The 27,411-nt window shown below is 41.1% G+C and overlaps 1 protein-coding gene across 8 annotated transcripts in view; it reads left to right on the top strand.

Annotated features, from left to right (window-relative positions):
- The window catches only part of zc3h18 (zinc finger CCCH-type containing 18), a 62,155-nt gene that overhangs the window by 10,534 nt on the left and 24,210 nt on the right, over positions 1-27,411 (top strand). For all 8 annotated transcript variants that reach the window (XM_042110021.1, XM_042110020.1, XM_042110017.1 and 5 more), the window contains exons 4-9: positions 1,043-1,191; positions 1,380-1,475; positions 9,698-9,855; positions 12,145-12,174; positions 14,724-14,841; positions 14,922-15,217. In XM_042110021.1, the coding sequence (XP_041965955.1) occupies positions 1,043-1,191; positions 1,380-1,475; positions 9,698-9,855; positions 12,145-12,174; positions 14,724-14,841; positions 14,922-15,217 (847 nt within the window). The remainder of the gene's footprint in view (positions 1-1,042; positions 1,192-1,379; positions 1,476-9,697; positions 9,856-12,144; positions 12,175-14,723; positions 14,842-14,921; positions 15,218-27,411) is intronic.

The raw sequence follows: 27,411 nt of genomic DNA, 5'->3' as shown, positions 1-27,411 counted from the left end.
ATTTGAAATGTTTGCGCAATTATAGCCTATTCTATGTAGAAGAGTTAAACGGAAAATTTGAGATAGGCCTTGTCAGCAACAGACAGGTTGGAAATTATAGCGCAAGCCTTTGAAGAAATCCATATGGATAAAACCAGGTAAGGAGTTTAGCACGTATCCAGAAATATTTTTGATAAGAAATTATTTATAGGCATAGGTTAGGCTTACAGTAAGTCTGTAGGCTATGGGATGGATAGCCCATCTGAATGTTTTTGGATGCCGCCTGTGACTTATTATTTTTGGGCATAGCTACGGTATAGGCTAAATCAAGGGGAAATAATGAGTACGTCTATTCTAAGGTAAAGTTCACAAAAATAGACTTGATAGGCCCGCCAAACACTGCCGGAACTTTAAGAACGAACGATATTTTGCGTTCCGAACCGGTTCAGGACCGATATGTTGGTGGCGGAACGCATGCAAGAACGAAAACGTTAAACATAGGCCTACCTGAACCGTTCGGAACGGAACGTTTGAAAAATAATTTCGTTTTCAAGCCCTGCCCTGGAGTGACATTTTTCTTGTCTGAGGGAAAAGGTTATGAACTATGGTGTTCTAGACTAGATCTTCCTGAAAGAAGATCTAGGTGGGCGGGGCCAATCTAGGGCAATGTTCCTCATTATTGTGGTTTTGGCAATGTTTCCATTGATACTGAGTTGCACTCGTTATGTGGTTGCCCAACAACATTGCTCAAAAAGTTACCCCATCTGTCATCACCTTTACATCCAGGAAAATATTAGCCCATTTTAGCCTCTTATTTACCATGTAAAGAAATCTGTACTCAGATTTCTCCACAGGCCAAATGCAGTGGCAAGCCATAGATTCCCGACCCCTGCACTACAGCAAAGCAAATAATGATGCCTTCAATGTTATAGAACAGTAGCAGAAGTTCAGTTCTTTACACATGCTCTGTTTCTGATAGAGATTGCATTGCCTTATGTTATGTGAATAGAGTAATACATTTTTCTCTCATTCTTTCTCTTTTTTTTGTGTTTGTGTGCTGCAGGGAACTGCACCTGGGGTATGAACTGCAGGTTCATCCATCCTGGAGTGAATGATAAGGGGAACTACTCCCTAATCAGTAAACCAGATCCCTTCTCCCACAACGGGGGCCCGCCAGGTGGACCCCATCCCCTCATGCCTGCCAGTCCTTGGGTGGGTGTTCACCCCTCGGAGAGTTGCACAACGTTTCTCAGTCCAACACAGTATTTGTGTTATTCTGTGCTAATGGTTTTGGAATGGGAGGAATTGTAGCTTATGTGTTTTCAAAAAGGCTTCCACCATGAGTAAACTAATGTATTGATTGACCCCCCCCCCCATTCTGTCTTTCTTGTCATGGTCAGGGTGGCCCGGCTGTTGAGGAGCTTCCCCCACCTCCACCTCCTCTGGACCCCCCAGTGGAAAGTGCATGGGAGCGGGGCCTGAGACACGCCAAAGAGGTATTGTTAACATTTCATATGTTGTGTTTGCATTTCAGGTTAATCATGTGTGAGCATTTCATCACAGTTTTTAGATGTGCAGATAGATATGCATACATCTCAAGGATGCCCTCCAATCTGGTTTGGTCATGGCTAGTCTAGTCAGGAGAAGACAGCTTCTGATGGTGCCCAGCTTCATTGAGTATTTTGACCCTTAAAGGTTGTATCAGCGATTGCAGGCCCAAAAAAGGCCCAAACATAAATGATCACATTCATCTAATCTTTTCTAACGATCTGCTAGCTGCCCGCCCCATAAGCAGGCCTTCAAAAACGCGTCTCTGTAGGCAGCCTAGGCTCTGAAATCTGCACACAAAAACAATTGCTAAATATAGCCGCAAGCGGCAATGGCGGGCATCCAATTCGGAATCCAACAAAGCACCAACGTGATGTTTTTGAAATGTACATATTTGATGCCTGTGCTATTTGTTTTTGCATTTTATTTTCTGACACATTTACTTGCAGTGTTTCCCACCGAATTGGATTCAATTTGTGGCGGTAGCTGACTTTGACAACGGGGGGTGGGGGGGGGGGGTTGTTAAAATAAAGGTTCGTACTTCTCCTTGGGACAAGCACTTTTGAATTTACATCGGGATTTTGCAAACATTCAGTGTCAGAGTCAATAAAATGAGCCCTTCAACGAAATTGACAAGCAGCTGTAAGTAGGCTAGACTAAGCATGTTAAATTCGACATCCAAACAGTATTCTAACGTTAGCTTTGAGATACTGTATGATTTCATAACTTAACTTAGTTTAGTCTCTTCAATGTAGCCTACCATGTTGTGATAAGACCTTAGCAGAGTTCACTTAAATGCAGCAGTTTTGAACAAATTTGCGCAGCATGGTCACGATGCGAAGCGGATTTAATAGCAATTTAGCCAGACGTCTTCTATGCAATGCTTCTATGTGGCAACAACAATCCTTCAACAATCGCGAATATTTTGTTAAATGTACATGCAGAGGAACCGTCTAGCAGGAGTATGTTAAAATTGATCATGTGACATCAGTGTAATTGCCATTCTTTCTGTTGCCAGGTGGTGGCGCTATGCCAAATATGCGTTATGGGCATGTGAATATCATCACTACCATGGTATTCAAAGAACTGTGAAATTTAAAACATTTCAAGCCATGCATAGTGAATTAAGACACATTTATTGTTTATGTGGAAGGGTATTAAAATGCATAGTTTCGCCATTTCGTCAAATTACAACATATCAAAAAAAGCTTCACAATTTCGAATCAGAAGCATATTGGCATCATGTATACCAACTTTAAAATGAATCGGATCAACCGTCTAGGAGGAGTACGTTAAAATTGATCATGTCCACAATGCACAAAATCCCAATTACCTCACTTCCTGTGGGTGTGGCTAATGGCATGTTAATACAAAAGTTGATTGTTTTTGGGAGTTACATACACCCACCAAATTTGGTGTGTGTATCTAAAACTATGCCAACCACAAGTCACAGTGACATAAGGGGGCGCTATGGAGTTCCTGGGCCAAGCCCAGTGCCAAGGCTTTTCCCCTGTGTATTCATGGTACCTCTTGAAGTGTGTGCTAAATTTCATGCGTTTTCACCGGTGGGAAGCAACTCTTTTGGCATCACAATTCATCACATAGAGCTGCACAGTCCCGCCCACAGCCAAAATGCGGTTAGGTGCCGGATGTAAGATTCCCATTCATTTGTCCCATTGACGTTTGGAAAAATCCGTATCTAAAGAGTTTTACAGCATGTCTTAGGCTAACCAGCTACGGCATAACTCATAAGCATACAACATATCATTTCGAGTGAAAAAACGAATAGAAAATCCAAAAAAAGTCAAAGGTACAAGACTGTGTACATATTTTCATTTCCTAGCGAAGGAACTACTCATCCCATGAACCACCGCGCCTCACTGAATAATATAGGCAAAATCGGTGCGATTTATTTTGCCAATGAAACTATTTCCAACCGGCGACAGCACGCGAACCCTTTCCTCCAAACAGTGATTTTTTTTTTAGTGAATGTGCAGTTAATAGCAGTTATTTCAGGAGTAATCGTATAATTAATAGTGTTTTGATATTGAATTTTATATTTATCATTGTGTGTTTTTATATCGTGTGTGTGTGAAAGCGGTTAACGTTAACGTTAGCAACATGGTGTGCCGTACCTGACTGTCATCACTGCTCAGTCGGGCTGATGCATGGACCGGTGCATGGTCTGCTCTTGGACCACCATATTCAGTTTATTAATTTGCCGTGAATTATTACACAAAATGTTCATTAAATGCACAAAGAAGTATACCTAGGTTAATGATTGATATGAATCATACAGTATGAAGGCTACAGTAGCCTAGCTAATGTTAACTAGCAGCATTAACGTTACCAACCTCCCTGCTTAACTCACCACAACTTTGTAGGTCTTGTCCCTCATGCTGGCCCTTACAAAACTCACAAGCTGACTCTCGGACACACAACAGTCAATAATGTGACCCGATTTAAAGTGGCTTTCACCCCTTTGGACACTGACTAAAACATAATATATTTCATACCTGTGTTGCAGTATGTAGGCTAATGTTAGCTGCATTATGTAATGACATACAATCTCGGAAATGCTAAAGGTTAGCCTGTCGGCTACCTGAAAAGTTTGAGTGTTTGAACTAACATTTACAGTGGTCTATTTGATGGTGTATTGGCCCTGACTAAGTTCGTGTGATGTATAAACTACAATCCTTGTTGATACAAGTACCAATATTCGTCAAGAAAGTTTTTAATCATATTAAGATTTTCGCCATAGGCAGTAAAATACTCCGCCATCTTTGTCAATAATTTTCGCTGAGAGTTTCAAACTATGACCATAACGGCCTTTCCACCAATCAGAGGCATCACTGTGGGATTGTGGGATTGTTCAGGATTGTGGGTAATGAAGTACTTATCCAAGAGATCGCCGAATAAAAGGCAATTATCTCAAAACAAGGTTAGTGCCCCATGAACTCTTGACGTCTATATGAGCATATACAATCGCTTAGTACAGCCGTAGCTGGTTTTAAGTCTACCACGTGCAGTTAAATTTTTATGGCTTATACCGCTATTGTCAATGGAGAAATTGCATTGAATTTTTACTTCCGGCATCGGCTGTGGGCGGGACTGTGCAGCTCTATTTTAGTCTGCACAAAATCCCAAATACCTCACTTCCTGTTGGGCATGGCTAATGCATTGTACATACGAAAGTTGTTAATGTGTGTGCCAAATTTCAAGACTTTTCACTCATCTTAACCACCTCAAAAAAGGAAAACGCTCTGAGACAGAGTTAAAATACTCGTAATAATAATAATAAAAATAATAATAATAATCCTTACAAAAACAATAGGTGCTCGGGCCCTAATAAACAATAGGGCCTTGCGCCCTTCGGGTGCTCGGGCCCTAACAACAAGTGTTGTCAACCACTCAAAGGCAAAATAAAGTGTTCCAACCAATTACCGACGACATGCACGTTCAGGAGAATTTCAATCGCACGGGGGGGAGTAGGGAGCTAGCTCAACAGAAGTGACGTTACCCCGCCATCGCTGATACAACCTTTAACTACAGTACTCTCAGGTTGTAGCATCAGTGGAGGCCAACTCACTGTGCCTCTCCTCCAACTGGAGGCTCTTTCAGTGGATTCTTCCGATAGTCTATTCTTGGCAGCATGTGTCACACAGGCTGTGTGGAGATCCCTGGCAGCTGACCTCCATGTCTGCCACCCTTTAGTTGACCACATTAGTCCTCAGTGTAGTAGATGGTGCGACTCATAGATGTGGTAGTAGGCGCATATCTGAAAAAAATATCATACCATCATCATCTCATATAATCAAATCGCAATATCTGAAAAAAGCCCTACTCGGAAATGGAGCATCCTTTCCAGCTCCGCTCTCCCCTCACATCCATTTGCTGACAAACGTTGGAAGGGCTTGGCTGAGACCAGAGACTCTTCTCCCTTCTTTTCCGTTCCATGTTTCCTCCACCTTTCCTGCTCGAAGATATCTGTGAGCATGAAGAGTTCTTTGTTACGGCGTTATCTGTACCTGCCTTGGGTCAATAATGTCTTGCTGCCTTACTCCATGGTTCCTCCTGCCACACAGCTTCCCTCATGTACCTAGTTGGTCTTCCCCACCTGTGCCAAGGTTCATTGGGTTCACAGGGATTATTATATTAGGAAAGGCAAATTCTGAACAAATGAACAATGCTGAAATCAAATCTCAAAACTCCCCAGTAACACTTGTTGATTGAGGTGCATTCTCGCCTGTTCCGGATATAGTTCGTTATCATAATAGTAATAATAATAATCATAATAATAATAAAATGAATGTAGCCCAGGACATCTCGCTCTAGACGCACTCATTATCACCACGAAACATGAACATCTTATGAACACAAAGAGTTGCTTCAAAACTTATTGCTATGAGGCAGGTGTGAAAACTCAATACAAATTCAATTGAGGAAATCTCTACGCAGAACTCTTTCTTACTAGTAGAGGTCCTGGGTAAGATTTGTATGCACTTCATTTAGCGGAGAATATCTCAACTGTTATAGACTAATATGACCCCATTGAACAACGTGGGATGTGTGCCAAAATCTCTACCCGGGACGAAAATCCTGAAAATGACCACAACAGATGACACTTATCACACTACAGGTGAATGGGACTTTTTCCCCCTTTATAGATATCCCCATACATTTCTACCAGATTAATCTTCATATTAAGAGAAATACTTTTTGTATTACACTTTGCCTAAAAAATAAAATAAAATATGCAAATGAGGCAATACCTCAATAAATATGCGTACATATAAACCCTTGAAGCTACAGATTTTCTGAGGTGATCACAGTGTTCACAGTGACTATAATTATAAGGTCTTAGAAGAGTGTAAGCATTCTGATTTGATATAAAGAAAATGGCTAAAAAATAGTCAACCTATTACATACAACTAGTGACGTACATGAATTGCCAGTTATTTATTAACCTAAACTTTAAAAGCTTACATTCCCTACCTGTTCTAAATATTGCTGTCATCACGCCATCACCTACAACTTTTTTTTCTCCAACAAAAGTTTACTTGGCAGCCATAGTGACCTAATGTCATAGCAGAGCACATGGCTGTAAAGCAAGATAACTTATAACTGAGATCAAGAAAAGTAAGGAAATCTATTGGCAAGTGTGCACACAAGAATGGGTGTCCCTGTCGGGTAGCTGGTATCGGTTGTTGCAAGTACTGCAAATGCAAGGGAGACTATAGATGTAAAAAATCCTATCACTGAATGAGGTCTCATCATCCCCATACCTGGACTCTGTTGTGAAAGTTTTACCTTGCAACACAGAGAATAAAGCTGTTGTATTTTGTATTTTTCACTTTAACGTTCCAGTGATGATAGCAAGGTTGGATATAAACTTCGTTTTTGCCCCCAGGCAACATTGTACCATTGCGGAATGAAAATCAATATTTTACAGATGTGAAGTTATAATAATACAAATTATCATAGGAAATCATCAAAATCACTGTTATGTACTAGTTAAAAGCTCCATAAATCTCCCCAAACATTCTCCGGTACAGTATACATACACACACAACCACACACACATATCCATGAGTTTGCACACTTACACACTCATGTATGCGTACTGATGCACACTCATGCAAGTTTCCTGCAACTGACTTTCTAAAAGTTTAGTAAGCAATTTGTCTCAAAAGAGAAACACAGGGGGTAGGCCTATAGCAAATAGAGGGATCATTCAGGCCTCAAACTTGGGGCTACAGGGTACAGGGTAGCAAGTCTGCAGCTTCACCACAACATCAAAAAGCCATGGATGTTGGTATGATAGTCAGGGCACATACTCAACCATTCAATACATTTTCAGGACTTTCGTCCCGGGTAGAGATTTTGGCACACATCCCACGTTGTTCAATGAGGTCATATTAGTCTATAACAGTTGAGATATTCTCCGCTAAATGAAGTGCATACAAATCTTACCCAGGACCTAGACTACATGGCACTGCACCTTGCTGTGTTTGGAAAAAATGTCTTTACATTGTCTCGCACCAACATTGCTGCCCGAGCGGCACCGAGTCGCAAGTCTCTCAGCTACACCAACAGGTGTGCTTTGTGTGTTCTGGTGGATGATAAATGGAGTGATGCGATGATCCAACTCATCAAACTTCCCAGCAGAAATGCAAAAGTACTCGTGGTGTTTCTCATCTAACAGCCGCATCTTTTGCACATAAGTGTGGAACGCTCCTTCACTGGCTTCTTCACTGGGTGCAACGGTTCAGGTAGGGCTAGTTATTTAGGGGAGTGGCCACCAAGTTTCATGTTCCCTGGTGTTTCAGTAACCCGGGAATCACTGACCAAAATTGATGACGGTAAAAAAATATATATATTTTTTTTTATATTTTAAATGACTTGTCCTGATTCTTCCTGTGGATCTTATTGGGCACTGAGGAAGAAATAATTTCATCGCTAGTTTTTCATGATTACTATTTCAATTGTTTCATATCAAAATTCACTACTTAATTATGTGTTTTATGTAGTTTGTCGAGGACAGGTTCAGACACGTCACATCCATAACGCCAGTTTTTCCTACATAATGCATTACGAAAATGACGCATAGTTTCAAAAACACACGTTTTGTGTTCATTCAAGTCTCCTTCATGCTACATATATCATAGGTTCGGCAGTTTCCTTAAAAATTCACAGAGTTTGTAGAAAACCTGTAATCTCTCACAAAAGTGTGTCCATTTCATGTCACATCCATGCTGGATGCTGATAAAATGCCTTGTATTCTTAGGATGAAATTGATAATATGAAATTTGAGGATTTCTCAGTATTCAAAGGACAGAGGTTACATTAAAAGTTATGCAAATGTATTCACTGATACTAATTTTGCCCCCACTCTAAGGCATTTTGTTTACCAATATGAGTCCAATTGTCACATCCATAACGCTGGAACTGCCCTATACCATTTCCTTAAAGGAGAAATTCGGTGTGATATTGATCTAAAGTGTGTTGAAACATGAAGTTCGTGTGAACTTTTGTCTCATAGCTCATCTCTGCTTGTCCCCTGCACTCCGAAATCTGGCGCTATTTAGCCAATGCTACCAACAGGTTTTCGATGGGGGTACCATGGGGGTGAATCATACCTGTTCATTCGTACTCGAGCGACGAGTATGAATGTACAGGTATGATAAGGGATCAGATTCTAAAAATAATTCTGTGGAAATGCAGGAGATGAGCTATGAGACAAAAGTTAAAACTCAGTATCATGTTTCAACACCCTTTAGGTCAATATCACACTGAACTTCTCCTTTAAGGGACTAATCCTGCCTGGGTTGTTCAATGTCCCCCTTGTTGAATGCCTCCACCACTTCTTTTGAACTCATAAACTTCACTCATTTGTCTTCACCTGATAGGGATTTGGTGATGCAGGAAGGGTTCTTGATAGACTGCGCCCCCATTCTCTCTGGGCCTTCTCCCATCCTTTTTACAATTACATTCACATGTATGCATTTGTCAGATGCGTTTATCCAAAGAAACTTACAGCAATAGAATAATATTCAACATTTTAACAATTAAATATTTAACATTGAAGCTACAGCTACAACAACAGAATAACATTTAAGCTACAGTGCAGAGGGGACTATAACTAAGAATTACCACTGTATGCATCTGTCAATACTAGTAATAGAGGATAGGAGTGCTAACATATTAAGTACTGGTTAAAGTATGGAGGAGGAGAAGTACTTTTCTCCATCTGATCGCCTTTGCTCTCCGTACTCTGATGGGCTCGTAGTAGGCTGGATGTTAATTCCCTGCTGTCCTCATTCTTATTAGGCACTTTTCCAGGTGAATAATATTCAAATTATGTCCTATGACTAATATAATACTATACTCTGATTGAATTTTCTCTCTTTTTTTCTAGATTAAGTGTTGGCCTTAACACAGTTTGTTTATGTTAGTGTTTGACCCACTATGACCCAACTGTAGAAGTATAATGCATTTGTACTCCCTACCTCTTGGACCATTGTAAAAGATAGGTGTCATGGATTTCCTTTTGGCATTCTTGCAATCATCCCAGCAGGTCTGCGGGTATCTTCTTAATTTAGGGTGCTGTTTGTAGCTGCTGGGATTGACCAAAACCTTTCCCCCTGCCTCTCTCGCTGTGCTGTCCCAGGTGCTGAAGAAGGCCACCATCCGTAAGGAGCAGGAGCCCGACTTCGAAGAGAAGCGCTTCAACGTGACCATTGGCGAGGATGAGCGCGAGTTCGACAAGGAGAACGAGTTCTTCAGGGAGCGTGGCTACCGCATCACCCGTGAGATCCGAGAGCCAGGGTGAGACCTCAGGCCGCAGTCCGTTAGTTGGTGATGCGAGTCGCCATAGCAGAGAATGGTATTTCCATAGCAACATGGCAGAGGAGGGCATTACCCAGTCAACACAGCAGAAGATGGCTCTGGTAGAGCAACATAGCAGAGAATGGCATTAGTAAAGTGGAATACTATAATGTAAAATAAACAGAAGCAATCATTTATCAGCGGTTTGTTTGCACATGTAGGTCATCAGTCTTTATAGTGATGACCGTAGTGACAGAAGTGATCATGGAAAACCTTGAAAAGTCATGGAATTGTAAAATCCCATTTCCCAGCCCTGGAGAAATCATGAAATTCATTGAAAGTTTGGGAAAAGTCATGAAATTTAATTTAATCATACCAGGGACATTGGTAGGAGATAATGAACATATCACAAGAATTCAATCACATCCTTCTTAGACCTAGAATGGCTAAGATGACCTAAAATGACTTCAGCTCGTTCACTGTATTCCCCAGAGTTAGATAAGTCGATACATACGTTTCTCATCTCCGTGCGTGTAGTTACTCGGTCTGATGCACCCATCGCTAGCTTAGCTTAGCACAGGTGTCTCGAAGTGACCAACTCCAGTAGCCTTCACCTCCCAATAGTGACAAAAGAAATCCAACATTTTCTTATTTACATGCTGTGATTTGTATAATTACAACTTGTACAAATAACAATTGTCAAATGAGAAACAGCCATTTTGTAAGCATACATACATACTAGAACTATTTGGGGTTTGAAGAAATAACACCGGAGCTTTTCAGGTGCTGCCTGCAGATCACTCCGCCCAAGTAGCAGTGCTTCGCCTGAATGTGAGCATAGTAGCAAGTATGCATATGCTTACAAAATGGCTGAACTATATGTTTATGTGAGCATAGTAGCAAGTATGCATATGCTTACAAAATGGCTGAACTGTGTGTTTATGTGAGCATAGTAGCAAGTATGCATATGCTTACAAAATGGCTGAACTATATGTTTATGTGAGCATAGTAGCAAGTATGCATATGCTTACAAAATGGCTGAACTATATGTTTATGTGAGCATAGTAGCAAGTATGCATATGCTTACAAAATGGCTGAACTGTATGTTTATGTGAGCATAGTAGCAAGTATGCATATGCTTACAAAATGACTGAACTATATGTTTATGGTACTTCTGAATGACTCCAGTACAGCTTGTTGCTTTGGTGTAATCTAGACATGTTGCCGGAAATGCTCAAGGTCAGTGGTTCTCAAACTGTGGTACAGGTACCACTAGTGGTATGCGAACTCTCGCTAGTGTGGTATTCAGACAGGGAGCCTCCAAGGTGTCTTTTCATACTGGTTAGCGCTTCAGACCTGTTACCGGAGGGTTGCCGGTTCGAACCCCGACCAGTAGGCACGGCTGAAGTGCCCTTGAGCAAGGCACCTAACCCCTCACTGCTCCCCGAGTGCCGCCATTGTAGCAGGCAGCTCACTGCGCCGGGATTAGTGTGTGCTTCACCTCACTGTGTGTTCACTGTGTGCTGTTTGTGTTTCACTAATTCACTGATTGGGTTAAATGCAGAGACCAAATTTCCCTCACGGAATCAAAAAAGTATATATACTTATACTTATACTTATACTTATACTTAAACTCTACCGTTTTTAAATTGTCCTAAAATTGTTGAGAGAATTGCTTTAAAACTTAAACTGTTTACCATGTTGTTAGTCGCTTTGGTTAAAAATGCGTCAGCCTAATGTAATGTAATAATGGTGGTACTTGGAGAGCCAAATGTTTTTGTGGGTGGTACTCATTGTGAAAAGTTTGAGAACCACTGCTCTAGGTGCAGCAGAGGATTTGAACTACCTAACAAGCGTGTATGCCTCTGCCTCCATCTTATTGTTTGGCAATGGGATCAATTTGTAGTCTAACGTAAGTGTAAGTAAAACACGAGGACGTTCACAGGAAAAAGGATGTTTCTTTGGTTAATGCAGCTTAAATCTTTTCAGTAAAAAGCGTTGACGAAGCATGTGAAAAAAATACATCCTTCGGGCATAGACCTTGTTGACTGAACTTCTCCAACTCTTACCATATGCCTTGTTTCAAAGTCCCTCCTACACGGCTTCTAATACCATTGTGCGTGCGTGTGTGTGTGAGAGAGTAATGAGGTGAAACCCATTAGGTTTCACTGACTTGTGGGTGGCTTGAGTCAGTGGCACACCTGTTTGTATCTTTTCATATCCTCCTCCTCCCCCACTCTTTGAAAGAAAGATTAAATGAATGATAATTTCTCATGCTTGCTTTCACAGGGACATAGAATTCAGAGAGCTCGGCTATGGGTGAGTACAATGGCCCAGTCTGTTTGTGTATTAGCTCCTCTCACTATGTCATCTCCAAATGTTCAGTACGCCACGTACTTACCACCTCTATCAATGCAATCAAAGCTGTTCTGGCACGTTTTTTTTTGTGTGTGTGTGTTTTTTTTAATGTTCTGGAACAGAAATGTGTATTTGAATAATGATAACTGGTTACCGGTAATAATGTTTTTTATTATTATTATTATTATTATTACGGTTACAATATGCAGATTTTGGACTTAAGACATTTTTATGCCATCTGGGGCCGTATTCACAAAGCCTTTTATCTTACCACTAGGAGTACTCCTAAATCGCACTAAAAAGCAAGCAATGCGAAGGACGGAAGATGATGAATAGCTGAATAAAAAGGCCAAGCCTAAATGAATAAAGAGTAAGGCAAAACAAATAGCCTAGTAGCCTAATGAAACATAGGCCTACGGATTGATGCAGTATCTTTGCAACATTATTAAATTAATCTTGTCACCATATGCCTACGTTTACAAAGAGGAGAACATTTAAATTTGATTCACAATGAAACGTTACATTTAATTTACATGTTAACAATGAGTAGTTTTGGTTGTTGGTGGCGTTATTGCATCCCTTATATGCCTACAATGCGAAATTGTTCCCTCACGATTGGAAGCTCCTGTCCTGTAAATGCGCCGCATACGCATTTAAAAACATCGCAACGTTAAATGCCACAAAAAGCAGTTTGTGAATAGGTCTTAGTGAGTTAGGAGTCCTCTCGACTTCTTTTAAAGGAGAATTCCGGTGTGATATTGACCTAAAGTGTATTGAAACATGATACCGAGTGTGAACGTATGTCTCATAGCCCATCTCGACTTGTCCCCTGCACTCCAAAATCTGGCGCTAGTTAGCCGATGCTACCAACAACTTTTTCAGTAGTGGTGCTTCGGCATCGGGCTAGCCATGCAAATAAATCACTGTTTTACACCCATTTACGAGGCTCAATGTATCTCCACACTTCATTGGTAGACTTCCTAGGGCCCTGACATTTAAAACGAGACATTGAGAACTTTGAAAAAGCACTGGTAGTTTACTTACAAGACGATTTATACAGACAGTATCTTCACGAAGTTTAACGTTTGCAGCCATCTTGAATTTAGTCACGATAAGTCGAGCAATGAGTAAGAATGAACAGGTATGATAAGGGATCAGATTCCAAAAATAATTCAGTGGAAATGCATGGATTCCAGTTTCTTCCAGTAGCAGCAACTGGAATCCATGCATTTCCACTGAATTATTTTTGGAATCTGATCCCTTATCATACCTGTTCATTCTTACTCGTTGCTCGACTTATCGTGACTAAATTCAAGATGGCTGCAAACGCTAAACTTCGTGAAGATACTGTCTGTATAAATCGTCTTGTAAGTAAACTACCAGTGCTTTTTCAAAGTTCTCAATGTCTCGTTTTAAATGTCAGGGCCCTCGGAAGTCTACCAATGAAGTGTGGAGATACATTGAGCCTCGTAAATGGGTGTAAAACAGTGATTTATTTGCATGGCTAGCCCGATGCCGAAGCACCACTACTGAAAAAGTTGTTGGTAGCATCGGCTAACTAGCACCAGATTTTGGAGTGCAGGGGACAAGCCGAGATGGGCTATGAGACATACGTTCACACTCGGTATCATGTTTCGATACACTTTAGGTCAATATCACACCGGAATTCTCCTTTAAGCTGTGTTAGGTGCTACTTTTAGGTCTAAAATGCTTCGTGAATTACTTTTAGTGAAAAAAAATTAGGAGTCCTAAAGTTAGGAGTGACACGCCCATTATTTTTAGGAGTTGCTCCTAAATTTGCCACTTAGGAGCTACTTTGAGCCTTAAAAGTCTTTGTGAATACGGCCCCTGATGTCATATCACATATCCCTACATGGAACATTATCAACTGTTGTTTTTATTTGGTTCTAACCTGTTCGGCCATTTTAAGGTGGAAGGCAAAATTGGAAACATTAAAATACTGATTCTGCTCGGAACGAACCAAATGAACGAACCAAATTGACTCCTCCATTAAAGGCACTCTTAAAAGAGTGTTTTTACCTTAACATAACATTTCCAAAATCATTTTGATGGCACATAACCTCATCACAACACTGCCCCCCCACCGCCTCCCCTCTTCAAAATCGTTATTGAGCAAAAGACATATTTAGTTAGTTTATTATTGCACTTCTCAACTGTAGGGTGACCCTGAGAGCAAATCCTCTTTAGTGCTGCTTTAACACAAAAGTAACTTTTGAGGAGAGTTTTGAAAATGTAATGAGTAGAAAGTACAGATAATTCTGTGAAAATGTAGAGGAGAACAAGTGTAAAGTTGTTGGAAAAATACATTTGTTGGAAAAATAAATACTCCAGTAAAGTACAGATACCTGAAAATGCACATTAAGCACAGTACTTAAGTATTTGTACTTAGTTACTTCCCATCTCTGTGTGTGTCTGGGTCTGTTCCTGTGTTTGTACACATTTGTGTTTTTGAATGTTTGTTTTTGTGTGCTTGTGTGGCTCCTTGACAGAAATGACCCTTACGCCGACCCGTACTACGACTATGAGATGGAGGCCCTTTGGAGAGGAGGCCAGTATGAGAACTTCAGAGTGGAGTACTCTGAGACACCTTTACCATACCACTACCCAGTGAGTGCACTCACTTACAGTTCCCCAAAATGCTTTAGTGCTCGAAATGCAATGCTACAACTGAATATGTGTGTGTGCAGGAGCGCGAGCGCGAGCGAGACCCGCGTGAACGAGACCCGCGTGAACGACACCGCGAGAGGGAGCGTGAGCGCGACCACCGCGAGCGGGAACGTCGACAGCGGGAGCGCGAACGCGAGCGAGAACGCGAACGCGAGAAGGAGCGTCTGCGGAGGAAGGAGGAGTGGGAGCGCGACCGGGTGAAGCGCGACGACAAGGAGCGCCCGCCCCGCGAGCGTCCTCTTCGAGAGCCACGCGAAAAGAAGGATGACAAGGACAAGCCCAAAGTGCCCCGGTCCCCTGGCGCCATCCCACCCAGGTAAGGAAGACACACCTCCGCACTCCATCTACACCTGCATGCCGTCAGTCACACTGATAAGAGGCACTGACACAACAATGCAATTATGCCACAAGGCACAGTGGGAGGTGTAACCTGTAGAGGTGTAATGTCTAGACAAATGTATATTGTTTCTTCTTTAAACAATCAGCTCAATTGCAGTGTAAACTTTAAATTTACCCTGCGTCTTGTCTTTTGACATATCCTCACAGCTGATTTGTCACTGAAAATCATACATCAACATAGAAACAGAATGTTGAAAAAGAACATAGAAATTATATGCTGAGGATTGGGGAAAAGGTTGAAGAAACACATTGCATTGTGTTACTTACACATATTTTTTTCTTTTTCTTTTTTCTCTCGTGCACAGAGACGCATGCTTCACATCTTAATGTCTTAATGTAGGCCTATTTTTTGAAGAAAGCATTACTTTCCTGGTGTATTAAATTTAGAATGACAATCATCACAAAATACTGACATGTCTCCTGTAGCCTATTATACATGTGAAATTCAGTCCACTTTTCTTTGCCATATTTACATTTCCCATAGTTTTCTTTTGAAATTGCTATTGTAAAGGCTGCTATTTGTAAAGCCTTAAGTATACTCTTTTGATCCCGTGAGGGAAATTTGGTCTCTGCATTTATCCTAATCTGTGAATTAGCCTTTGTCGTTTGTGAAGAGTTATCTTTATAGGTGTCAACAATTTCAGTCATAAATGGTGCCCTCTGTTTGATTGAAGTCAAAAATATCAGTAGGGTCTATTTAAGGTTCTATGTTCTAGTAGGGTCTATGTTAAGGTTTGCAGAAAAGAACAGTGCAGCAGTTTTTTTTTTTTTGGTTTGTTTTTCCCACCGTGTTGCGGGCTGGATGGAAGTAGTGTGAAGGCAGAGCTTGGAGCGACACATTCACAGCTAGAGCCAAGATTCCCTCTGACTGCCAAGGGATGATCCGTGTTTTCCTCCCTTTCTGCCGCCTTTAGAATCTATAGATAAGAACAACATTCCAGAACATGCACCATATGGACCCTTTCAACAATAAAAACAAAAACAATGCTTGAACGTTCTATTTGGGCCCCAATCTACTTCCTCTGCATTAAGATAACATATGGAATGTTAAAAAGGAAGTCTTGTGGGGCCAACTATGATGCTGATAATGGAACTCTCTTGAAAGGGTCTATATCTCTGTGTTGGTCTCTCTTCTCTCTCTCTCTCTCTCTCTCTCTCTGTCATGATCTTTCCTCTCTCTCTCACATGCTCTCCTTCTCACTCACTCTCTCTTGCTCTCTCTCTCTCTCCTTGTATATATCATTGCTCTCTCTGTCTGTCATGCGCTCTCCCCCCCCCCCCCCCCCCCCCCCAATCCCAAAGTCCGGACACATCATGGCAAGAACTGTTTAAAAGCACATGGGCCTACGCGTTGCGGCCATATTGGCCTTCGTCCGGACTCAGATTTTGCTGCACGTTCTCACGAAATTCTCAAGGGCTTAGTGCTGTCCCAATGTCGCATTTCAAAGGGCTTGAGGGTTTGAGTATACACTTACCGAGCCCTTTCCGTGAGTCTGCATCAGTGCAGACTTCACCAGAGGGAATTACCCACAGTTCAAAGCGTTGTGATGTCTACCGCAGAGACCATAGGGAAATCTGAAAAACTACAAAGGTAAATAACAGCACGACACACAACCAGCTTGTAAAACAAGAGTTTGAAAAAATTTGGAATCAGGCAGTTGTCTCCTGTGCCTTGGCCATGTGAAAAGCAACATCTTTAAAATGAAAATTCCCAAACCGGCAAGTCTTTGGTATGGAATGTCACCAATGTAACATGTGATCTGGTGAAGTGCTATTCCAATCCCATTTATACCTATCTGAGCCCATGTGGCCTCACACACTCACTCACTTAGCACCTGAGATCAATTAAGTCTGTGAGTCTTTAGGCATTACTTTGGGATTGTCTCTCTCTCTCTCTCTCTCTCTCTCTCTCTCTCCATGATCTCTCTCCCTGATCTCTCTCCCTGTCTGTCATCACTCACTCTCTCTATCTATGTCATCACTCTCTCTCTTTGACCTGGTCATGCTCCCTTTCTTTTTCTCTCCATCCCTCCCCTGTTCTCTCTCTCTCTCTCTCTCTCTCTCTCTCTCTCTCTCTCTCTCTCTCTCTCTCTCTCTCTCTCTCTCTCTCCATATCTAGCATTGAGTAGAGAAGAGCTCTAGATTGTGAGAGCTCAGTGATGCTCCACAGACCAGCAGGCTGTATGCGAGTCGTGTAGCGACACCGCTCGCCATAGCTGAGAAGAGTACAGAGGCGAGAGGTTGATTTGCATGAGGTTGAAAGCCTGGAAAACCACAGTATCACTAACCTCTCTTGCATGGAGTGTCAGAGGCCTGGGCGGAAAAAAAAATGTAAACAGGTGGATGCTTCCTAAGCACTAATGGTGTATTTCAAAATGGATTTTCCCAAGTGTCGTGAAAACTGCAGGATTTTCATTGAAACATGTAGGGCACGTGATGGAGTAATTATGAAATGTACCTCCATTCTTTCTGTTGATGTGGTATTGAACAGGGTGTAGTCAGACTCCTCAGTTGGCTTTTGGAGCATAGAGGCTGAACAGGTGTGAGAGGAAGTATCAACCTTTGACTCATGCAGGTGTGTATGTGAGTGAGTCAGATTATGAGAGATCTGCGGATTCTCTCAATTTTAAGCGTCACATGAAACCTTATTCATACAGACATGATGAGTCAGGTCATTCATCACTGTGCTATATGGGATGATTTGTGTGGGTGCTTGGATTTGCCAAAGTCATGGTCTCCCCTTCGTTGTCCCTGTTGTTGAGTTAGTATGCTGGTATGCAGTTTGTGTCAGTATGCTGGTTGTTGGCCTGCTGGTTGTTTTCAGGAGACCTTTTTGTTTCTTGCTAAACAAGAGGTTTGGCTGGGAAGGAAGGGAGGAATGTTTTCCATACACTGTATGCTTGCCAGAAACTGTCCATTTTACACATGTTTAAAATTGCAACAACTCGCTCTTTGGCTTGGCATAGGTGTTTTGGGAACCTGTTGAGGTGAAACTAGGAATAATGACTCGCACATGATCAGACCTGAGCCCATGAGCCTTTCTCAAGAGGTGTAAACATAGTGTACTACCGTCTTGTGAAATACATGGATGTGTTCAGCGGTTCAGGATTCTTTGAGTGGCCATTCTGAGGATTTGTGCTGAGAAATTGAACTAAAGTGTTTGGAAAAAAAGTGTGGAAAAAAATGTGGAAAACTTGAAAGGGTCTGAAAACTTTCCATATGCACTATAAAAATGTCAAGTTTTGAGAGAGGAATTGCTGCAGTACATTGACTAAGGATGGTCTATTTTACGGTCATGATGTAGAACAACTCCACACAAGGGGTAATGCAGTTTTGCGTGGCCCCAGAAAATGATGCTGTTTACAAAGAGCCACTCATGATTCTAATGAAGAATCTAATCAGAATGCAAAGACAATTGCAGTCAAAATACAGAACTTTTACTGTGCAAATTTCACATCTTGTATAAAACCAATACAAAAAGTAGTGCAACTTGCAATAATATACTTTTTTGAAAATTATACAATTTAAAATAAAACCTCTTTACTCTGTCAAATAGGACTATCAGAAACATGCCTTATTGTTATTGTGTGGTTTACATGACGTTAGTGGTAGGCTAACGTTAACTTCATGTGGATGTCTTGTTAGCCTGTCATGAGCTTCGGTTCGGTTCGCTAGGCAAAACATTAACAAAAAACATGCTTTACTTGCTACCTGGATAATTTCAGCAGATTCTTAAGGTGAGATGAATGATAAGTTCATTAAACTTCACTGTGTTCGGTGGGTTGCTAACTAACGACATAACCTACTAGCCAGCTAGTTACAGCTGTAGAACAATCTCAATAGAATTTTCGTGACGGTAAATCCCTTTCAATGCAGTATCCCTTTACGTTTTTCCTTAACTAAAGAAACAATTTAAGGTATTCTGTGCAACACCCTTAAATAAACCCCTTACCTAAGGAGAAATTAAGCCTTAAGGGTCATACTTCAGGGGAAAAACTTCAGGTGTTTTGTGTTTACCCTCACCATGCCTCGCAGTCGCACCATGCATGTGTGTGAAAAAAGTCCCGTCTGACTGTTGCGCGGCGCAGCGTTCCAAACGTTGTGTAATCAAATACACCGTTATGGCGGTATATTAAAAATTCATATCATAACGAAAATATACACCGGTATACGGTGTGAACCGGTATACCGCCCAGTACTATTTAGCTTTGATGTTTTTAAGTAGTAAACTTATTAACGTTCAATTGCAAGAGAGTATGCCTAAAAAAAGAACCCCTTCTACACACACGCATGCACCCTCATCTCGTCCCGCTCACTCTCCCTCACCGCCCGCGTGCACTTCACACACACACACACAGGTTGCTAGGTTACCATAGGAAATAGGCTCACCCCAGAAATAATTTTTTAGTAGCCTAATGGTAAAATTATTTGTTAGTAGCCTAATGGTAGGCTATTTTTTAGTAGCCTAATGGTGAAATTATTTGTTAGTAGCCTAATGGTAAATGCTGCAGGTGTAGAAATCTACATAAAACAGATATTTACTTTGAAATGAAACTTGATGTGCATATTAATAAATTAAATTGCTTCCCCTCCTCCTCTACACTAAATGGGTAAATTGCAATAAATGGGCTTAGTTTTGGTGCCAAATGTTGGAGTTTGAATAAATACCTCTGTGCTAATTGCTTGATCATTTTACAGCCACATCATTTGTGCAGCTCACCTCAAAGATAAATACAGATTTCATAGCCTAATTTACAATGTTTCAATGCAATGTTGCAAAGGAGTGCTTGGAATATTTTTAAAATATTCACTGTCGGATGTGTTATGATGAAACCAGTTAAGTTTTACAGTGCTGTGCTTGTAAATCTTGCTGTCATGTCCATAATTTTTTTTTTGCAAATCCTTTGCAACCACATCAACCACCAGATGGTCGTGTTTGGCCACATACAGTCTTGTAGTTGTAGCATCCGTTTAGTATGTGAGCAACAGTTTCATTTTCTTGCTGAGTTGGGTGTAATATACAGTAGGGTTCGTGCTTTGATGGGTACCATGTTGCCAGATTGTACCTAGTTGGGAGACACACACATACATAAAGACACACACTCACACACACATTACACATGCACGCAGGCACGCACACACACACACGCACGCACATACAGTGATGGCCAAAAGTGTTGGCACCCATGCTAAAGTTGACTGAAAAGAGGAATATAAAATCATCTTTTGGAAATTGATCTTAATGCCTTAAGTGAAAAATTAGGAAATATCTAACCTTTTAAGGACACCAATTTTCTTAGTGAATGAATAATGTATCATACATAAATAAATGTTCTTCCTTAAAATACAGGGGTCATAAGTATTGCCACCCCTATGTTAAATTTCCATAGAGACAGGCAGATTTTTATTTTTAAAGGCCAGTTATTTCCTGGAACCAGAATACTGTGCATCCTGATAAAGTTACCTTGGCCTTTGGAATTAAAATAGCCCCACATCATCACATACCCTTCACCATACCTAGAGATTGGCATGGTGTTATTTCAGTTAGCCTATTTGTTGCTGGTTAGCTGGTTTGTTGCTCATTGAGCTCAATGCAAATCAAACCAGCTAATTGGCTAACTGAAATAACACCATGCCAATCTCTAGGTATGGTGAAGGGTATGTGATGATGTGGGGCTATTTTAATTCACATTTATTTATGTATGATACATTATTCATTCACTAAGAAAATTGGTGTCCTTAAAGGTTAGATATTTCCTCATTTTTCACTTAAGGCATTAAGATCAATTTCCAAAAGATGATTTTATATTCCTCTTTTCAGTCAACTTTAGCATTGGTGCCAACACTTTTGGCCATCACTGTACATGCACACACCCACACTCGCATGTACACACACATGCACACACACACACACATAAACACACACATGCAGGCAAGTAGGCACACTCACAGATAAACACACACACCGCATTACCCCCCCACACACACTCACAAGTGATCACACACAAAAAAACATGCACACACACAAATAAGAAACAAATACACACACGCCCATACAAAAACATGCATGCACACACACAGACTCACACACACAGTACACACTGGCACGCGCGCACATACACGCGCACATACAAGCACACACATGCAGGCACACGCACAGATAAACACGCACACCACATTACCCCGTGCAGTGCTAATGACCCATCGAAACTATCTGTAATAGGTTACAGAACCAACTAGTAGCAATGGATAAAGTAGTCTAAAACAAACATGAGATCACGTTTGCAAACCATGTTATTTTGAATGAACACCCAGTACAAGGCACCAAGTTGGCAATGGATTTAGCAGGTTTAGCAATGGATAAAATAGTCTAAAACGCGAACTAAACAAACATGAGATCACGTTTGCAAACCCTGTTAATTTGAATGCACACACGATAAGGCACCCTGCCATCAGTCAAAACAAGACATTCTCGCATTATTCAAATTAATTGCCCAACGAAACGATCTGTAATGGGTTTTGGCTAGTAGCCTATGGTGCCAATAGATAACGACAGTAGGCCTACGTTAGCTAGTAGCAATGGATAAAGTTTCTAACACACAAACTTTATCCCCGTCAAATGTAACTGTGGAAATAGCATCTGATATCTTACGATCTAGTTCCTCTGCTGCCAGACCGAGAGATTCTTCCTCGTTGTAATTATCTTCGGCTAAGGTCAGCTCTAGATTAGGGATGTTCTCCAATGTAATGAAGTCGCCTTCATCATCAGATTCAGGTCATCTGCAATCCGCTGTGCTTTGTCCATCTCCATTCCAATTGTAAACAAACAGCATGCTGGTTCAGTAAGTAGCCATGAGGTTACTTCTAGCATACATCTGATTGGCGACAAAACAAAAGGGCACTAATAGTCACGCCCAATTCAAACGCTGATTTACTTTCTGAAACTTAACCATTTTCAAAGACAAAATATACGCTTTTAAAGCAACCAATGCTGTTATCTGAAACATTGAATTGCTTCTTTAGGACTTCAACTTGCACATTCTGCAAAAAAAACGAAAATAACTCATTTTGAAAAAGAAAAACCCTTCAAAGTCGTTTTTCGGGACTTGCGTCTCTGCGACTTGAGCCTGGTTTTGCCATGCCTGGTCACAAATGTGAGGTTAATTTTCCTTCTGGTTACGCCTGTGGAAGAGGTAAAGCAGGAATTTCGGCCGCCAAAGGGCTCCTTTCTACGATACAACTTTATTTGTCAGATTTGTGCTAAATCTTTTTTCATCCCTGGGTAGCTCATTTAAGGATAGGAGGACAGAAACAATATATACATGTAAGACATATAGTAGCATCCATAGACAGGCATGTAGACATACATGTAGGACATAAAGCATCAACAGACAAACATGAAACTTAGCCACACATGACGGTATCAGCAGACAAACATGAGACATAGCCACAAATGACAGACAAATATCAAGCATAGACGGACCTGCAGAGCAAAATCAAATAAAAATTTGAACCATCCCTGGCTGTTTTCACTGCATGGGTAGCTGATTGGTTGCTACATAATGTAGTTACCCGAATTTCACCCCCTAGGCTTACATGGATATGTTAACCACATATGTCTTGTACGTAAGAGTGCAGTTGGACCATTTTGGGATTGTGCGCCTAAACACCTCAAGGTTGCATCAGTCAGGGGACACTCAAGAGATTAGGAACTAACAGGAAGTCTCCAGGATGTGAGGCATTAAAGTGAGGAGTTCCTGTGTGTTTGTGTTTTTGTGTCTGTGTTTATGTCTGTGCTTATCGTTTTCTCCCTACTTTGTCACAGAAATAATCTTAGGGCCCACTCATTTTGTGTTAAGCCACTCCTTTACTGTTGCCCCAAAAGACACGATCTCATAGCTTTGCCACACATCTGTATGCAGCCTGTGGTGGATTATCTTGGCTCTTAAATACACTGAGGTCTTAAAGGTGCTACGTGTTTTTCAGTTTGTTTTTTCTTTTAGTTTTTTTTTTTTTAACGTTTATATTATTCAAAAGTTACTCAGAAATAGCACATGATGTGAAGAAACAACCTTTTTGATGCAAGTGCCGACTTATCAAGTTTGGCTGCTGTATTAAATATATGCAAATTGATAAAAGAGTGCTGTGCGGTACAATTCAAAGCTCATAGCTCCTTTAAACACAGACTGTGTTGTAGTCAACCTTGAAGTGTTGTTTGCGTATAGTTTCTTAGTTATGTCCACATGTCTGACATGAGTCATTTTAAGATTTTCTCTCCTGAATCTTAACAAACACTTAACAACCCCACACACACACACACACTTTCTTACAAACACACACACACACACACAACCCCCCCCCCCCCCCCACACACACACTTTCTTACACACACACAGAGAGAGAGAGAGAGAGAGACAATTAATCAACCTTTTTATTAGGGATGCACGATATATCGGCGCATCTGATAAGTGAAAAAAATGAACATATTATTATTGGGCCGATGTTTTTTTTTAAAGCCCTAATTTCCCAAGTAGGCGTATGTAAGGCCTGCCTGGCTACTAGGGATCGACCAATTATCGGCCTGGCCGATTATTAGGGCCGATATTTAGCATTTTTATAATAATTGGTATCGGTCATTTTTTCCACCGATAAGCCGATATTGAAATGGATAAAGAATGAAACGCGCTACTTTGTCTGTAAAGCGTCTCTCACTCCCTGCATTTGCTACTCTGTGGTCAAGAGCATTGTCCTGCCCACTACACTGTCTGATTTGTTAGTTAGCACGAAAGCAGCCAATCAGGATCGAAGACTGAACACAGACAAAAAGCGCTTTCAGACATATGTGTAAGACCGGAGGTTCTGCCGATGTTAAACGGTGGGGCCGTATATCTGAACGACATAACCGGTCATGTGGAAGTGGAACCCGGTGTTTATACTACAGCGACGTCGTTGACGACAATAACAGGAGTATTTAATAAATTGTTAGCCAACACGGTTTTCTGTTCATTGATGGCCTTCATGACCTGCTGAGCTCGCTGATATTTGCTGAGAAATTGAAAACGAAGAAAACCCAACTTTGTTCCAAGCTCCTTACGTAAATGCGACACATGGGGAGAGGATGCTTTTGGAAAAAATAAACCATGAAAAAACGAACGAACTTCACTGTTATTAATGTTAGTATTTTGTTTGTTGCTTAAAAACGTTGCATCTTGAAGTCTTGAGTTAGCCTACTGAATTGGCTGGTAGCCTACCATAAAGTTTGTGCATGCTCTCTCTCTCTCCAACACAAACCAGATTTGAGGTTCTATAGCTAATTCTGGTACATAACGTTGAAAACAGATAAATGTGTTTATTTGAAGCACACATACAAATACTGTAGGCTAGGTCAATTTCAAGTGCGCACTTACGTGACTAGCCTAATTCAAGTATTAGCCTATGCACAATAGATTTCTCTTCTTTAGCCTACATAATGCATAGGCTACACTTTGTAAACAAAAAGCAGCTGTGACGGGCAGCGGCCGCATATATTCTGCGTCATATCTCGCATCTTGTGAACTCTACAAGCCCCCACCCCTCACTCGACAACCACACGGAGATTCTGTAATGTGCGTGTATGTCGTTCACACATACGTCCTTATAAAGTCAGTATTAGGTCCGCAGGTTAGCATCATATCTGAATCATCCGAAGGGTAGGACCTCCGTTTGACAAACCTCCTCATATACTCCGGAGGTTATATCTGAAAGCGCTTAAAGTTTAGGATTCTCACTGAGGCAGACTAGACTGGGCTTCAGCTGTACGGAGCTATTTTTCGACGGTATGGAAGGTAGCCTACATTGCTGAAGTTGCAATGAATCACAATCATCTACACTGAAGTTACAAAAACACCACTTTGTAAGCTATTGTCTCTTTGATCCGGATCAATAAGTAAAGCACCCACTTCCTTCATTTAGCGAATTCCCGATTGATGCACGTTACTGTTTACTAGTTGGCCGACAAACTCGGGTGCTGTGTGTCGGGAGTTCTCTGCCTCCGCCGCGTTCGTTAATTGTGAATAACGGGACACCACGGCGGACATAGTACAGACAAGTCCTAAATTATGCGATAGCGAACGTCAAAAAGTCTAATTGCTCCTTTTTGAAACGGACTGTCAGAAAAGACAACATGCACCCAGGGCCAAAGGGCCTTTTGCAGGACCTGAACTAAATCGCGTCCTGAGCTTTAGGCTCTCAAAAGTGTAGCTTGTAGTCTACACATGGACACAAATTGCATACTTAAATAGCCTAAGAACTATTTTAAAACTGTTTTGTTAAACTATTCAACCGTAACACTTGCCATCACGCATGCACCTCTTCCTCTCCCTCTCTCGTGCACTCACACACACGATGGCAAAGCATCCTCTTTGTGACAGGTCCCTTAACAAGCACATAGCCCATTGTGTAGGCCTAGTCTATGAAAATAATTGCTATCACTTAGCTCTTGGATTAACATGAAACACAAGATTTACACTTGCAAGTGATGCAAGTTGATAGACAATTGTGTATCAAAAGAAGAAAGAAAAGTTTGCATAATTAAATGCTTTTGAATTAATTTTTTGCAGCATATCGCCTTTACTACCTACCCCCCTTTTTGACAACTGACATATCGGTTTTACATATCGGTTATCGGCCTCCTGTTTTGGTAATAATTGATATCGGTATCGGCCCTGAAAAAAACATATCGGTCGATCCCTACTGGCTACACTGACCTACTCAAGCTTGGTTGTATTTCACCATTCTAACAAGATCTGTGGATCTTCGTTGAACCTGTGCAGCCCAAAATCCTCTCGTGAATGATCCTCCGTTTAACCTAAGCAGAGTGGACCTCAGCCTACCTAGAGCCGTCTTGTGCTGGTGTGTTTGCACTTTACCGCGCTAGTCGGGGAAACAAATAAACAAACTCTTCGGTGGGATGAGAAGATAAATAGTTCTAAGTTGTATTTTAGTATTATATTTGCATTTTGTTCGCTTGGGTTTTGTATTATTACCGAGAAATATGCTAACCATTCCCGCCTCCGCCTCCTTGTTGTCCCTGTCAAGGTTGCCATGGTCGTGGACACCTCAACAGGCTCAGGCAAGATAGAGAGTAAGAGGGTAGGAATAGTACAATATCAGTATAGACTTGATATTTAAGCTTTACATATAAATATAAATATATTAATTTATAAATATATAAATATAGTGCCAAGCAGTTCAGTGCGATGATAATGTATTAATAACAATATTGTAATTGTAAGATTGAAGTATACATGAGGTAGATGAGCGGTACAGATACCTGATGTCGCGGTTCAGACAATGTCAATTTAAGGTTTGGTTTACAAAACTTGAGTGTTTAGTGTTTTCTGTAAAGAACATTATTGTATGGGCTGAGGAAAACATCTGATAACCATTGTCTATGAGAACAGTTTAATGCTCTACCGTGCATAGAAGAAATGTTATTTAGACATGATACAGAAATGCTACCATCTTATCGGAGTCTGAGCTTATTTAAAATGGACTGAGGTAAAGTGAAAGAAGGTCCTGTGGTTAGACCAATCAAAATGTGCCATTTTTTTAGGAATGGACTCCTAGATTAAAGAGAGAGTCTTTTCAACTATTCAACTTATCCAACAGTTCAAAACCCAGCATCCATGACCATGACGTTATCTGGCAAGGCACAATCAATTCTGAATGATGTACACAGGTTTTGAGCAACATACATTGTCATCTATCGCTGACAACAACTGCAGTGAGTTGGGAGAGAGAAAGCAAGAACACATAGGCTACTACTGGGCAAATCCTCTCCAATTGTTAGAATTGGACTCTGGGCGTTTGGGAACAGCTGAGGGAGGAGGCTACTTGAAACTGTGAGTTTCGGTCGGTGTGAGCGAGCGGACTTTCAGTTGACAGTAATTAACACCCTTTTGAACAATCTAAGCTGTGCGAACGTCAGAGGGCGGGATCAGACGTGACTAGCTCCTTATAATATCGGAGCACCTCTCAGGTAATCAGACAACAACTGCAGTGAGTTGGGAGAGAGAAAGCAAGAACACATAGGCTACTACTGGCCAAATCCTCTCCAATTGTTAGAATTGG

The sequence above is a fragment of the Alosa sapidissima genome, chromosome 11, assembly GCF_018492685.1.
Source record: "Alosa sapidissima isolate fAloSap1 chromosome 11, fAloSap1.pri, whole genome shotgun sequence".
NCBI classification, from domain to species: Eukaryota; Metazoa; Chordata; class Actinopteri; order Clupeiformes; family Clupeidae; genus Alosa; species Alosa sapidissima.
The sequence above is the reverse complement of the archived record's forward strand: the minus strand, read 5'-3'. Positions and strand labels throughout refer to the sequence as shown.